Source organism: Peromyscus californicus, unplaced genomic scaffold, assembly GCF_007827085.1.
Source record: "Peromyscus californicus insignis strain IS unplaced genomic scaffold, ASM782708v3 Scaffold_11__1_contigs__length_118956290, whole genome shotgun sequence".
NCBI lineage: Eukaryota > Metazoa > Chordata > Mammalia > Rodentia > Cricetidae > Peromyscus > Peromyscus californicus.
In genome coordinates, this window is record NW_026294402.1 from 100,021,177 (window position 1) to 100,034,701 (window position 13,525).

Genomic DNA, 13,525 nt, shown 5'->3' on the forward strand with positions numbered 1-13,525 from the left:
GTTCCACAGCCTCATGATGATGCACGGTGTGTATGTAGCCTGCAACCTTTTCCACCTAGCTAGGTATACGATGAATTCATTCAGTCGCCAGAGACCCAGACTGCACTTTATCTTGAGAAGACACCCACACTGTTTCCTGAATGGTTTTCTCTTACTTCTCCTTTGGAAATAACAGTTCCTGACATTGTTCTTCTGTTTCTATCTCATTATGGGTTACTATTATCTCTTTCATGGACTTTTTGTTTGTTTCTTTGTTTTTCTGTTTTCTCTCTTGAACTTCATATTGAATTTTTAATTTCAGCAATCAAGATCTTACATTTCTAGAAATTCTTTGTTCTCTGATGCTTTTCTATAATAACCTGTCCCTCTTCCATGGATGACAAAGGATACTTGATGCTAGAGATTTTCTTTTTCTTTGGAGGCTGATTATTCAATTAATACAGTGTGATTTTCTATTGCAAACCATGAGCTTTCCAACATTCCTTGTCTACCTACATGCAAAAATGCAATAGTGAGTTAACAGTCAAGTCTGCTTTTTCTCTACCGACAAATAAGTAGGCTTCCATTTTCCCAGGAGTCCATTTGAATATATAGCTTTTGTGAGGCAAACATTATAACTATATAGTATATATGTGTGTGCATATATATAGTTATATTTATATACAGTATATCTAATATGTATACATATAGTATATATATAAGAAAAACAGAATCTGGCTTTTAAATTATTTAAGTAGAAACATAGTAGAAATGTTTTATATTCTTATGGGCTCTACATAAAATCAATCTCCATAACGAAATGAACTCCACCAGAGAAGAGACAAGACACTGAATCTACAAACAAATACTAGAACTTACCTTACACTAATAGTAAACATTTCCAGAATGTCTTTTCCTAGTAACCAGCCAACCAACATGATGATACCTAGAACAAGATCAAATACTTATTCTTCCTTCCCTTTTCTATAGAATCACCTACAGAGGACAGATGAAGCAGCTCAAGGATGCATAAGAGGGAAAGCATATCCCCTAGAGGCTGTCCTGAAAGGGCATGTGCAGAGGATACAGCTTCTCCTTCGGCTCTGAGGCTCCCACTCATCTCTCCAAACAGAAACTAACAGCTCAAAGAACACTGACAGCATTTTCACAGGACAAAATTGGAGGCAGATCTATAAAACACATAGGTCTCACACTGACTCTCAACTTTACAAACAACACTGTAATTTAACTTTACATAAATCAATATGAGACACTATACATGAAGTACGTACTTCCTATGAAGGTATATATTTAGGACTATCTCAGAGAGACTGAGATTTCTTACTAACAGATTCACTAGAAGCACAAATACATGGCAATAACCAAATAAACGCAGTTATAGGAATATAAACCAGTTAAAAGCAAAAGCATTACCTTCCTGCCTCCTAAGATGACAACTGATCACCATATAGATATAAAACAGATATTTTAGGGATTGTTTCATTGAAACTACAAAAGGGAAAAAATTGCTTTAAAATGGATTACTGACTTTAAAACACTAAGAACTATAATAATTAAAACAGTGGGAGAATTAGGAAAAATTCCACATTAAAATTCTAAATTAATATATGTGCCATGTATATGATAAAGATGTCATTCAAAACAGTAAATAAATAATGAATTATAAAAGTAGTAGTACCTGGATAATTAACTTTTGAGTAACAAAGTTACAACTCTAACTTAAGCTACATAATTTTAAAAATAAGTATTTTGTTTAAATTTAAATTAACTGATGATACAGAAACAGAAGGTGTTTTTACACAGTTCCATGAAATTTTTTGATGCCATCTATATAGTATACAGTGTTTAAAGCAAGGGAAATATGGCTTTCTCCTTCAACAGTTACCATTTCATTCTGGTATTTTTCATTTGTTCTTTGAGAATTTCACACATGTATACAATGTGGTTTTATCCCAGCTACCCTCCCTCCCTCCAGCTCCTTCCTGGAGACATACTCCCACACACATACTTCCCCCCAAGTTCAAGTCTGCGTTTCTTTTATAAACCATTGAGCCAAATTAGTGTTACTCTTATGCACATGGGTGAAGAGCCATCCACTAAAGCATGAACAACCTACCAGGGGCCACATCCTTGAAGAAAACTGACTCTCCCCAGCAGCCATGATTGCCAACAGCTCTTCAGTTAGAGAGTGGAGCTTCATGAGCCCCTCCATATCAGAATGTTCAATGGCTTGATCTTTTTCAGGTCTCATTCAGGCAATTACAGCTGCTCTGCATTCATGACACAGGATCATTGGATTCTGTCACCTTCTGAAGACACTATTTCTGACTCATACAAACTTTCCTCTTCTACAATCCTCCCTAAGCCTTCGTGGGAGTACGCTATAGATGCCTCATTTAGGGATGAGCACTCCAGTCACTTATTCTGCACTTGGACCAGATGAGTCTATTAATCACTGTCTACTACAAAAAAAAAAAAAAAAAAAAAAAAAAAAAAAGGAGCTTCTCTTTGAAGGTGAGAGCTGCACTCGTCTAAGGGTACAGGAACAAGTATTCAGAAAGCAGCTTGATACTATGTCCATTTAGTAAATAACAGCAGTGGGCCCTCCTCTAACTTAGCCTATGACCTCCTCTAGACTTACAGTTCCAGGCATCAGTACCTTGCTATGAAGCAGACAATCTTGAAATGAAATAGTAAAAGTAAGCCAGGCACAGTATCATAGTCCTGCAATCCCAGCCTTTGGGAGGTATAGGAAGGCCTGGAGTTCAAGGTCATCTTTGGCTACAAAATAAGTTTGAAGTCACCATGGTCTACATGTTACCATGGTAGTAAAATTGAGCATTAAAATTTAAACTTATATAGTGGCTAGAAGTGTAGTTCTATAGTAGAACATTTGACTGGCATGTGTGAGGCCCTGGATTCAATCACCAGCACCAAAAACCAACCACAGTGAAAATCTAAACAAGAAGGAATTAATCTATAGTACAATATTTTTTGGGTGGGGGGTGTCAAGACAGGGTTTTTCTTTGTAGTCCTGGCTGTCCTGAACTTCCTTTGTAGACCTGACTGGCCTTGAACTCACAGAGATCCACCTGCCTCTGCCTCTCAAGTGCTGGGATTCAAGGTGTGTGCTACCACTGCCCAGCTATAGCACTATTCTTTTTTGTTTTGTTTTGTTTTTAAGGATTTATTTATTTATTATGTATACAGTGTTCTATCTACATATATTCCTGCATGCCAGAAGACAGCACCAGATCTCATTATAGATGGTTGTGAGCCATCATATGACTGCTGGGAATTGAACTCACAACCTCTGAAAGAGCTGTTGGCGCTCTTAACATCTGAGCCATCTCTCCAGCCCTATCGCACTATTCTTGATGTAAACATTCTTATAAATATGAGGATGGGATAGTCCTAGGATGATCAAAAACTTAAAATTACTTGGACGCCTGTTACTTCAATAATTTTACTTCTAAAAATGTATCCCAAAGAAATGAACAATGGTTATAATATGCTATTAATGATCTGCACTGGAAGAATAATTCATATGAATTAAAAACAATCAGAAAATCTAAGTAAATATCTGAAAAAATGCCTGATTACAGATCCAGAAAACAGAATACTACACTATCTTTAAATCTGCTTAGGTCACTATCAACTTAATGACAAGACATTTATGATAGACTATCCAAGACAGAAGGAAGGAAGGAAGGAAGGAAGGAAGGAAGGAAGGAAGGAAGGAAAAAGGGGAGGAGAAGGTGAAAGAGGAAGAGAGACAAGACTGAGAAGAGCCGTCAACACTAGCATGACTAGGAAGACAAATACTAAAATGTTTAGAGGAATGCTCACTGACTAGACATAGAAATTCCACAGTTCTGGTTTTATCTCTGTCCCTAGAGTTGGTTTTATAATTTTAAAAAATGAGTACTAACCTAAAAGGAAACATGGGAGCAAAATAATTCTACCCTTAACACTCAAAACAGAACACCCAAGAAGCCAATGAAATGGCTGAGTGAGTAAGGGAGCTTGCCACCATGCCACACAACATGAGTTCAATCCCCAGAACCCACGTGATGACAGACTGTTGTGCTCTGGCATCCATGTATGTGCAAAATAAATATGTCCAAAGAACAAGAAAAGAAAACACAGGTAAAAACTGTACACATACTCACTCTTCTCTTACCTATTATACCAAAGGAGTAAAAGGACAGCTGCTTGCCTAAGAGGTCCATGCTCTTCTGCAGAGGAGTTTTTGGTGCCTTGACAAATTAGAGAAGATTGTCACAGTAAGTTAAATTGGATACATTTTCCAGGTGCCGGGAACTCTGCAAAGCACTCGGAATGCACATTCCTGAATTAAGCACACAACTCTCTAGATGTTAACACTCCCACCCTCCCTGAAGAAACTGCGGCCTATGCTCACATGGTGTAGTTCACACAGGAAGCAGTGAAAGCTGTCCATTTAAAGACCTGGCTTACTTAGAAAGGCTTCTCACTACGCTTCCCACTAAGCTAAAAATCTCTCCTGCCAGCTTCTCCCAGACTTCATTACTGTCAGCTATTCCTGCCATTCTCCAGTTTTCCTCTCTGTACACACAAACATGCCCGGTAAAACCCAACCTTTTGTTTTATTCTGTGCCTCCTCGATCTGCTAATCTTCCTTACTGATCTTCCACCACCAAGCTCCTTGTTCCACATTATACCACAAACAGGAATTTTGCTAGTTTAGCTAAGAAATCCAGATGATTGTGGAAGAACATAGCATTTACAGAATGCAATTTTACACACACACACACACACACACACACACACACACACACACATACACACACAGGAAATTATGTTAAAATTTGGGGAAGAGGATATGACCTGGGCTAAAAGCACATCAACAGTAATCCTAGAGAGAGTGCACATCAGCAGAACATGTGCTGAGCACATGCTACACATTAGGGTAAATCCTCACTCCAAGTAATAACAGAACAGAACCATTTTCTGTAAGAATAACACCTATCCAATGGCTATGAATCTCTTTCTAACATAAACAATTAATAAAAATAAAAACCTTACATAATAATGACAATGTAAATTCAGGCCCTTCCAATTTTAGGATTTCCAATTGTGTTTATAAGAAAAAAATTAGCAATATCCTGAAGAAAACAGTCTTCAACAGTATATGCAAGAATCTATAACTCCTTACTTTTCTACCACGTAAGAGAGAAAATTAGAGATTGAAACAAACAGCTGACAGTCAGTACTCACTTCTTCTGCTTGCATCATCTTAAAAACCTCTCCAAATTCAGAATTCTCTCCTGTTCCAATGACAATACCCTAAAGGGGAAACCAGGGAAATCCATTTATATTCAGACATAATCACTGAGAACTAAAGAAAGAGAAAAGGAAAGGGGGGGAGGTAGAGAACAAAGATCTTTTACTTCCTTTCTTCAGTCTTATCCTCAGATCTGTGATTGATATAGATATAGATATATGTATGTATGTGTATATATATATTCAAGATTTCCTTTGCAAATGTACATGTTTATGTTACTCTTATTAATATTTACCCCTTTAAAAATCAGGCCTGGGAAACAAACTGACCCAAATGTGAGGCCCATATTTTAAAATTTAAATGTCTTATACTCAATAAACATATAACGCTGCTTCTTGTAGTCCCTCAGCCCACCCCCATTTGTATCAGTGAATGGTGCCTTTTTTTAAATTTTATTTATGTATTTTGTTTTTAGGTAGGAGTGCTCCGTCTGCATGTAGGCCTGCATGCCAGAAGAGGGCATCACATCCCATTATAGATGGCTGTGAGCCACCATGAGATTGCTGGGAATTGAACTCAGGACCTCTAGAACAGCCAGTGCTCTTAACCACTGACCCATCTCTCCAGCCCAAATGGTGCCTTTTATATTGGTAAATTATTAGAAACCAGGAAACAAAATAGTTGAAATACATCCTCAGGTGAAAAACATATAGTGAGAATATTATAACAGTACTACTTAAAAAAATAAAAATAAAAATAACCAAAGGGAAAAAAAAGAGAATAGAAAAAAGATGGGTCAGTGGCATAGCTCAGCAACTAAAAGCTCTTGCTGCCAAGTCTGATGACCTGCATTTGAACCCTCGCAGCTACACAGAGCTAGAGACAAGCGATTCCACACAAAGTTGTCCTGACCTCCGGGTACATGCCATGGTGCCCAATTGCCTATACATGCATATACATATACACACAGATAGATTTTAAAAGTTTTTAAAGAATAGAAAAAAATTTTTTTTAATGAAGAAACTGGTTTTTTTCAAGAGAAAAATCATAATCACCTTTGCTTTGCCACATCTGACCAGCGTTCCCATGAAGGCAATGTTACTTCTGGATGCAAGATCTCCATTAGCAGCGGCTGCTTGAGGAGCTGTCACCTTAGAACAAGGAGTTGTCTCGCCTGTCAAGCTGGACTCATCAATGGAAAGATCCACAGCCTTGGAAAACAAGTGTTCCATAAATTTAAACTTATAGTACCTTTCACATTTCAAGAGTTCGTGACCACAACACTTCTTCCAGTATTCACATTCAGCCATTTGCTACATCTTGTTTTACATCCATTACTTTATGACAAAAGACTAGATCAGTATAAACATACATATTAAATGAAGTCAACAAAACATGACACATGCAACAAAGAATGCGTAACGGAAGAATGGGTTAGTCTAAAATTCTAAACACAACTAAGGAAATGGAGACACCAGGGGAAACTACAGCTAAGAACCCAATTTTCCTAACAAAACATTATTGCTTAGTTTTGCCATGTTTCAAAGTATTCACCTTTCTAAGCACAGAAAATGCCATTTTAGGTGAGAAAAATGCTACTTATGTGACCTGGATAAGTTTCTAAAAGCAGAATCCACAAACAATATTTCCCAAGTATGGGGAGCAGAGGAAGCCCCGCGTGAATGCAGTACTGAATGGATGAGTGTTGCCGACAAGGCCATGTCAAGGATGACAGCCTCAGCCCCATGGGAATGGCAAAGCCTCCTCCCCCACCCTTGCCCTGGGAGGATCTGAAGTCCCAGAAACCACACATGAAGTCAGGCATGGGGGCAGGGGCTTGCAGTCCCAGTGTTGGGGGAGTGCAGGCAGGAGCCTAGGGCACACTGGCCAGCCACCATAGACTAATCTGGAGCCTCGGGATCCAGTGAGATGCTCTGTCTGAAAAAACAAGGTGGACAGCATCTGAGGAATGACATCCAAGGTGGATCTCCCGCCTCCACTGGCAAAAACATGGACACACACACACACACACACACACACACACACACACACACACACACTTTAAGGACATTTGAAGTTGACTTTAGCCCTGTCTATAAACTGCTGACTTTCTAACTCAAGTGCTTAATGAAGAAAAGGGTCCCTGCACTTTTGCTAAGTGATCTTTGAAAACATACCTACTCTCTGCCATCCCCAGGGAGAAGCCGACACCACACCACAAAAACATACTTAAGAAATATGGCTTGGGGGCTGGAGAGGTGGCTCAGTAGTTAAGAGCACTGGTTATTCTTCCAAAGGACCCAGGCTCATTTCCGAGCATCCATTTGAAGGCACACATCTATCATACCCTTCAGTACCAGAGGGTCAGACGCCCTCTTCTGACCCCCATGGGCACTACCTGGTAGTCAAACATACACGGAGGCAAAATACACATACAAATAAGATAACAATACAAATTTTAAATAAAAATAAAATAAATGCTTAAAAATCACTAGTCTAAAGAGCAGAATGAAAAATGTAGTAAGAAAAAAAAACAGAGATGAAGGATCTGTGTGTGAGACACTATCAAGGAAAACAACACGTTACAGGCAGAAAACAAGCAAAGACAGGCAGAGCAAATATCTGACCATATACATAAGGGCCAGCAACTTCCCAAACTCGATGCAAACCACAAATCTACATAATCAAGAAGCTCAATCAATCTACAATGAGACAATTATCAAAAAATGCTGGGCAGGCAGATGACAAAACAATCTTGAAAACAGTAGGAAAAGCAAGTTCTATCACTTATAATAGAGTCACAAAAATATTAACAGTCCAGTTCTTATCAAAGTCCACAAAAGGAGTTTAGAGAGATAGCTCAGAAGTTAAGAGGACTTGCTGCTCTTAACTGGAGACTGGAGTTTGGTTCTCAGAAAACCGCTAGGCTTATTTCCTAGCTTGGAGATGGAATGTATTTTCCACCCTATTTTTGAGGAAAGTTTCTCACTAAACCTAAAAGCTCACTGTGATGCTTAATGTTCTCAACCTGACAGAATCTAGACTCACTCAAGAGATGGGTTTCTAAGCATGTCTGTAGTGCAGTGGTTCTCAACCTCTAAGTCATGATCCCTTTGGGGATTGTGTATCAGATACCCTATACTATCAGATATTTACTTTATGATTCATAACAGTAGCAAAATTAGTTATGAAGTAGCAACAAAATAACTTTATGGTTGGGGATCACTACAACATGAGGAATTATAATAAAGGATCACAGCATTAGGAAGGTTGAAAACCACTGCCATAGGGTATAACCTTGATTACATTAACTGAGGTGGGAAGACCTACCCACTACAGGTGGCACCACTCCCTAGGCAGAGGATTCAGGACAGTCTAAGACTGTAGAAATCAAATCAAGCTGAGTACTAGCATGCATACCCTCACTGCCCTTTTCTGTCATAATGCAGTCAGCTGCTCCAAGCTCCTGAGAGCTTGACTTGCCTGCCATAATAGACTATAACAGTGAACTGTGAGCTAAGTTGGTTTTTGTCTGAGTATTTTATCATAACCACAGGAAAATAAACTAAGACCATGTATCCACACTAGCTGTCCAGCAAGCACCCAGATCTGCCTGTTTCTACCATAATTCTGGGGTTCCAGATATGTTTTACCATGGATCCAAGAGATTCAAATTCAGGTCTTCTTGCTTATAGTACTCTAACCCACTCAACCACTTCCTCAGCCCCAAGGAGCACACTTCTTAAACTACGGTCATAGCATAGGTTGAGATCACATTAATATTAAGGGGTCATAAAAAACTTGACAACAGTGAAAGATTTCTGAACATTCAATAACCATAAAAACATTCAACACCAAATGCATAATGAATCTGAGTTTTTTTCTGCCAGGACTCACCCATGCTGAACTGAGCAACTTCATTGCTGCCTGGTTCTGAACATACAACATGCACTTTGCATACGGTCACCCCACATACTGCCTAAGTATTTTATGAATTGGAAGGCTTTTATTGTACATAGAAAGGTTTTTGCTGTTACATAAACATAATAGTTACTAATGATGAAAAATATTTTCTGACAATATTCCTTAACAAGTAAGTATCAAATCGGTATAGGTTTGGGTTGTATATTAGAATGTTTGAATTTAAACATTACTATGTGAATTGTTGACATGAGTTTCACAAAAATTGTTTGATAAATTTTGGCTTGAGATTAGGGCAAATTTTTCAATAATTTCAGAAATAACCTTAAACATACTCCTTGTGTTATATGTTTATGCAAAGTGGCATTCTCAGCATTAATGATTATAAAATAAAAATATTTATCAATTCTGAAAAATGTTCATCTTGCAATATCAACTGCTCAGGCAGGATTTATAATTTTTCTAAAAAGATTTATTTGTTTTTATCAATGTTTGCCTGCATGTATGCTGTGATGGCTATTCTTGGTTGTCAACTTGACTACACTGGACCACTTCTTCCCTGGAAACAACAGCACTTTGTCCTTACTGGACTAGATATTTATTCTGGTTATGAATTTGCCTTTCCTGTACCTAATGCATCTGCCAAAACCACCATACGGGAACTTAGAGAATGCCTGATCTACCACAATACAGTATTCCACATAGCATTGCTTCTTACCAAGGATCTCACTTCTCGGCCAGAGAAATGTGAGATCATGGAATCCACCTGTCTTACCATGTATCATGCCATCCTAAAGCAGCTGGACTGAAAGAAAGACAGACGGCCTTTTTAAGACACAGTTACAGTGTCAACTAGGTGGCAACAGCCTATAGGGCTGAGGGTAGGGTTCTCCTGGAGGCAGGTAGCACATGCTATGAATCAGCATCCAATACATGGTATGGTTTCTCCCATAGCCAGGATCCACAGGTCCAGAAATCAAGGGGTGAAAAAGGAATACTTCCACTCACTATCACCTACTAGGAAAATTTTTGCTTCCTGTTCCTACCAGGGAGAAGTCTGAGCTTCCAGTTCAATGGAATGTTTGTGGTGGCTCCCAGCAGGAGTACTTACCCCTCTAGAACCAAAATTTCTTGGGATGACCCGTAAGAATGTAACAGGGGTGGGATGGCTTAGTTGTCAGCTTAACAACATCTAGAATTAACTAAAACCAAATTGCTGGACACACCTGTGAGGGTTTTTTTTTCTTTATTAAATCATTTGAAGTGGGAAGACCTACTTCTAATCCAGATTTTTTGAGGTGGGAAGAGCCACCTTTAATCTGGGCCACACCTTCTGCTGGCAGTCTATAGAAAGAACATGAAAGAATGAAGCTTGTCCTCTCTCACTGCCTGCTGTGTCTCCTGCTCACAAGTCCATTCCTTCACTGGCATTACAGCATACTTCTTTGGGATTCCAGTGTATACTGAAGACCAGCTGAGACATCCAGCCTTGGGGACTGAACAACTACTGGACTCTTAGACCTTCCACTGGTAGACAGCCATTGTTGGACAAGCTAGACCACAGCCTGTAAGCCATTCTAATAAATGCCCACACCCCCACCCTGCCCCGTGTGTGTGTGTTTTGTGTGTGTGTGTCTATGTGTGTGTGTGTGTCTGTGTGTGTATGTGTGTGTGTGTGTGTGTGTGTGTGTGTGTGTGTGTGTGTGTGTACACATTCATGAGCTGGTGCTCACAGAGGCCACAAGAAAGCACTGGATTCCCAGAAATTGGAGTTAATGATGGCTGTGAGCCAACATGTTCTTGCTGGGAATCAAACTCAGTTCTCTGCAAGAGAAGCAAGTGCTCTTACCCACTAAACCATCTCTCCAGTCCAAAATTTAATTCTTTATGTAAAAATTAAAAAGTATCTCCATCACATTGGTAAAGTTGTTTTCCCTTCAATAAATGTTAAATTATATGCATATTGAAGAACTGTTGTTTTGTGATTTATTATCTGCTAATGCTTCATTTGCAGACATATTTTATATAACTACATTTGAAGCCACAAAAATTTTCTCAGGCAAAAAGAAGTCATGAGTGGAGGGGTCTGGAAACGTTCCCACAGATAACAGGACTGCAGTAACATGAACACTAAGAGAGCAGAAGCCCTTCCCTACAAGCAACGCTTTAAACAGAAGTGGATCAAACTTATTATGTGTATATCCATAAAACAGAAAATTATATGGCAATAAGAAGTCATAAAGTACTAAATGAAGTACCTGAAATATGTTAAGTGAAACAGACAGACAAAAAAAAAAAAAAACCTACATATTATACAACCCCTTTAAATTAATAAAATGTCTAGTAGAATAAGCAAACATACTTTAGTGTCAAAAAATTAGTGGCTATCAGTGTTAAGAACACAGTGAATGCTAAAAGATAAGGAGTTTTCTTTGGAAAGTGATGAAACTTTATAATTAGACTGTGATAATGGGAACACAGCTCTGAATAGACTGAAAACCACTAAATGTTAGCTTTCACTTATGCGTATCTTATCATATGTGAATCATATCTCTAAAAGTATTCAGGCCAAGTATGGTGGCTTCAAACCCATGATATGCAGAGGAAAGAGAGGGCCAAGCAGATCTATATTTTAAGAACCTATTTCAAAAGAACCTGTCTCAAAAACAGAAAAAATGGGTTTTTAATGAATCTGTACTGAGGTGGGTGAAATGGCACTTTTGGCAGGAACTGGTTACAGACACAGAATCTGGAGCCCCCAGACCATGACCCTAGATGATTTCTATGCATTTCCAGAGGGGGGATGCTCTGTTAGGCAACTCTGCCTCTCACTGAGAAAGTAAAATACACATACAGTAGAAACCATACTTCCATTTTTTCCTTTGCTCTTTTCTAAGATTGCAGTATGATATTCTGATGAGATTCTGGGTAGTATAGTAAGCCAGAGCTCTGAGTCAGACATACAGTCTCATTGAGTCAGCAGTCAATACAGAGCACTATGTGCCTCAAGTAAGTTAGGTACATGCAATTATTTTTGACATAGTATTTTAAACTCTCAGTGGGCCTTTGGAGACATAATCCCACCCTGAGTCAAGGAGCACCTCTACTGGTATCCTCACAGAGGTTAATACTCTTTTCCTTTCCTGTCCCACACTGTTTTTCAATTACCAGGGCTACACTGTGTGAGGAGGCATTCTCTGCTGCTACATCAGAAGTAATGTCTCCTCTCTCAGTTTCTATCTTTTAACTTTTCATACCTGATTACTGAGCTCTATCTTATACTGATCTATGTTCACAAATACAGGATTCCCTAATCAACATAATTCTATCATCTCTGTCTGCTACAGTACCTAAGTCAGGTTGTCACAAAGGTATACTAACTGACTAAGTGGATACCTCTAAAGACATTACAGCAGAACAGACATATATTAAGGGGGAGGGAGAATATGCTTCCACTTGTCACTATTCAGTCAGAATACTAAATATTTTAAATGAAGTATGTGTTCATCATTAGAACTGCTAACCCTTTCATTAATCAATATCCACGTACCCTCACCTTACCTCGAATAAGCGTAAGTCCGCAGGAACTCTGTCTCCCACAGAAAGGCAAACTGTGTCACCTGGTACCAAGTCTCGGGCAAGCGTATGCTCCAATTTTCCTTCACGCACACTGTAGCATCAAACAGAAATCATCACAGTAAGAAAAACCATACTATTTCTCTTTAAGATTACATTTAATTTCAGTGAACCTGTCTTAAGAAAAACACTGTTACTTCCAAAGAGATAAGTCAAACATAAAAACTAAGAGCACAGGCTAGGGAGATGGCTCAGTGATTAAAAACACATGCTGCTCTTGCTGAGGACTCAAGTGTAGCTCCCAGCACCCACATCAGGCAGCTCACAACTGCCTAGAACTCCGGCACCAGAGAATCCAACACTTCCTGCCTCCTCAGGCACCTGTACTTACATGCACATACCCACACATAGACATACACACAAATAATCTAAAATAATTTTTAAAGATTAATCTTTAAAAACAAAACAAAAAAGCTAGGGATCATGATACATTCCTTTAATCCCAGCATTTAGGAGGCAGAAGCAGGCAGATCTCTGAGTTTGAAGATAGCCTGGTCAACATAGCAAGTTTCAGGCCAGCTAATGCTACATAGTAAACCTGTCTTAAATTTAAAAAAAAAAAAATTAAGCATTTGATATACTGTGTGCTCTTATTAGATTATACAGGTAACAGAGGGAAATTATTGGAAAACCTGATTAGCTATTCAAATGTTCACACTGAGGCTATCTTGAGATATATTTCATTACACTACTTTCATCAAT

At 38.7% G+C, this 13,525-nt stretch overlaps 1 protein-coding gene across 7 annotated transcripts in view; it reads right to left on the reverse strand.

Moving 5' to 3' along the window:
• Window positions 1-13,525, reverse strand: part of Atp2c1 (ATPase secretory pathway Ca2+ transporting 1) — a 129,425-nt gene that overhangs the window by 38,061 nt on the left and 77,839 nt on the right. For all 7 annotated transcript variants that reach the window (XM_052718915.1, XM_052718920.1, XM_052718918.1 and 4 more), the window contains 5 exons: window positions 12,749-12,857; window positions 6,322-6,477; window positions 5,260-5,328; window positions 4,184-4,259; window positions 859-925 (listed from right to left, as the gene is read on the reverse strand). In XM_052718915.1, the coding sequence (XP_052574875.1) occupies window positions 859-925; window positions 4,184-4,259; window positions 5,260-5,328; window positions 6,322-6,477; window positions 12,749-12,857 (477 nt within the window). The remainder of the gene's footprint in view (window positions 1-858; window positions 926-4,183; window positions 4,260-5,259; window positions 5,329-6,321; window positions 6,478-12,748; window positions 12,858-13,525) is intronic.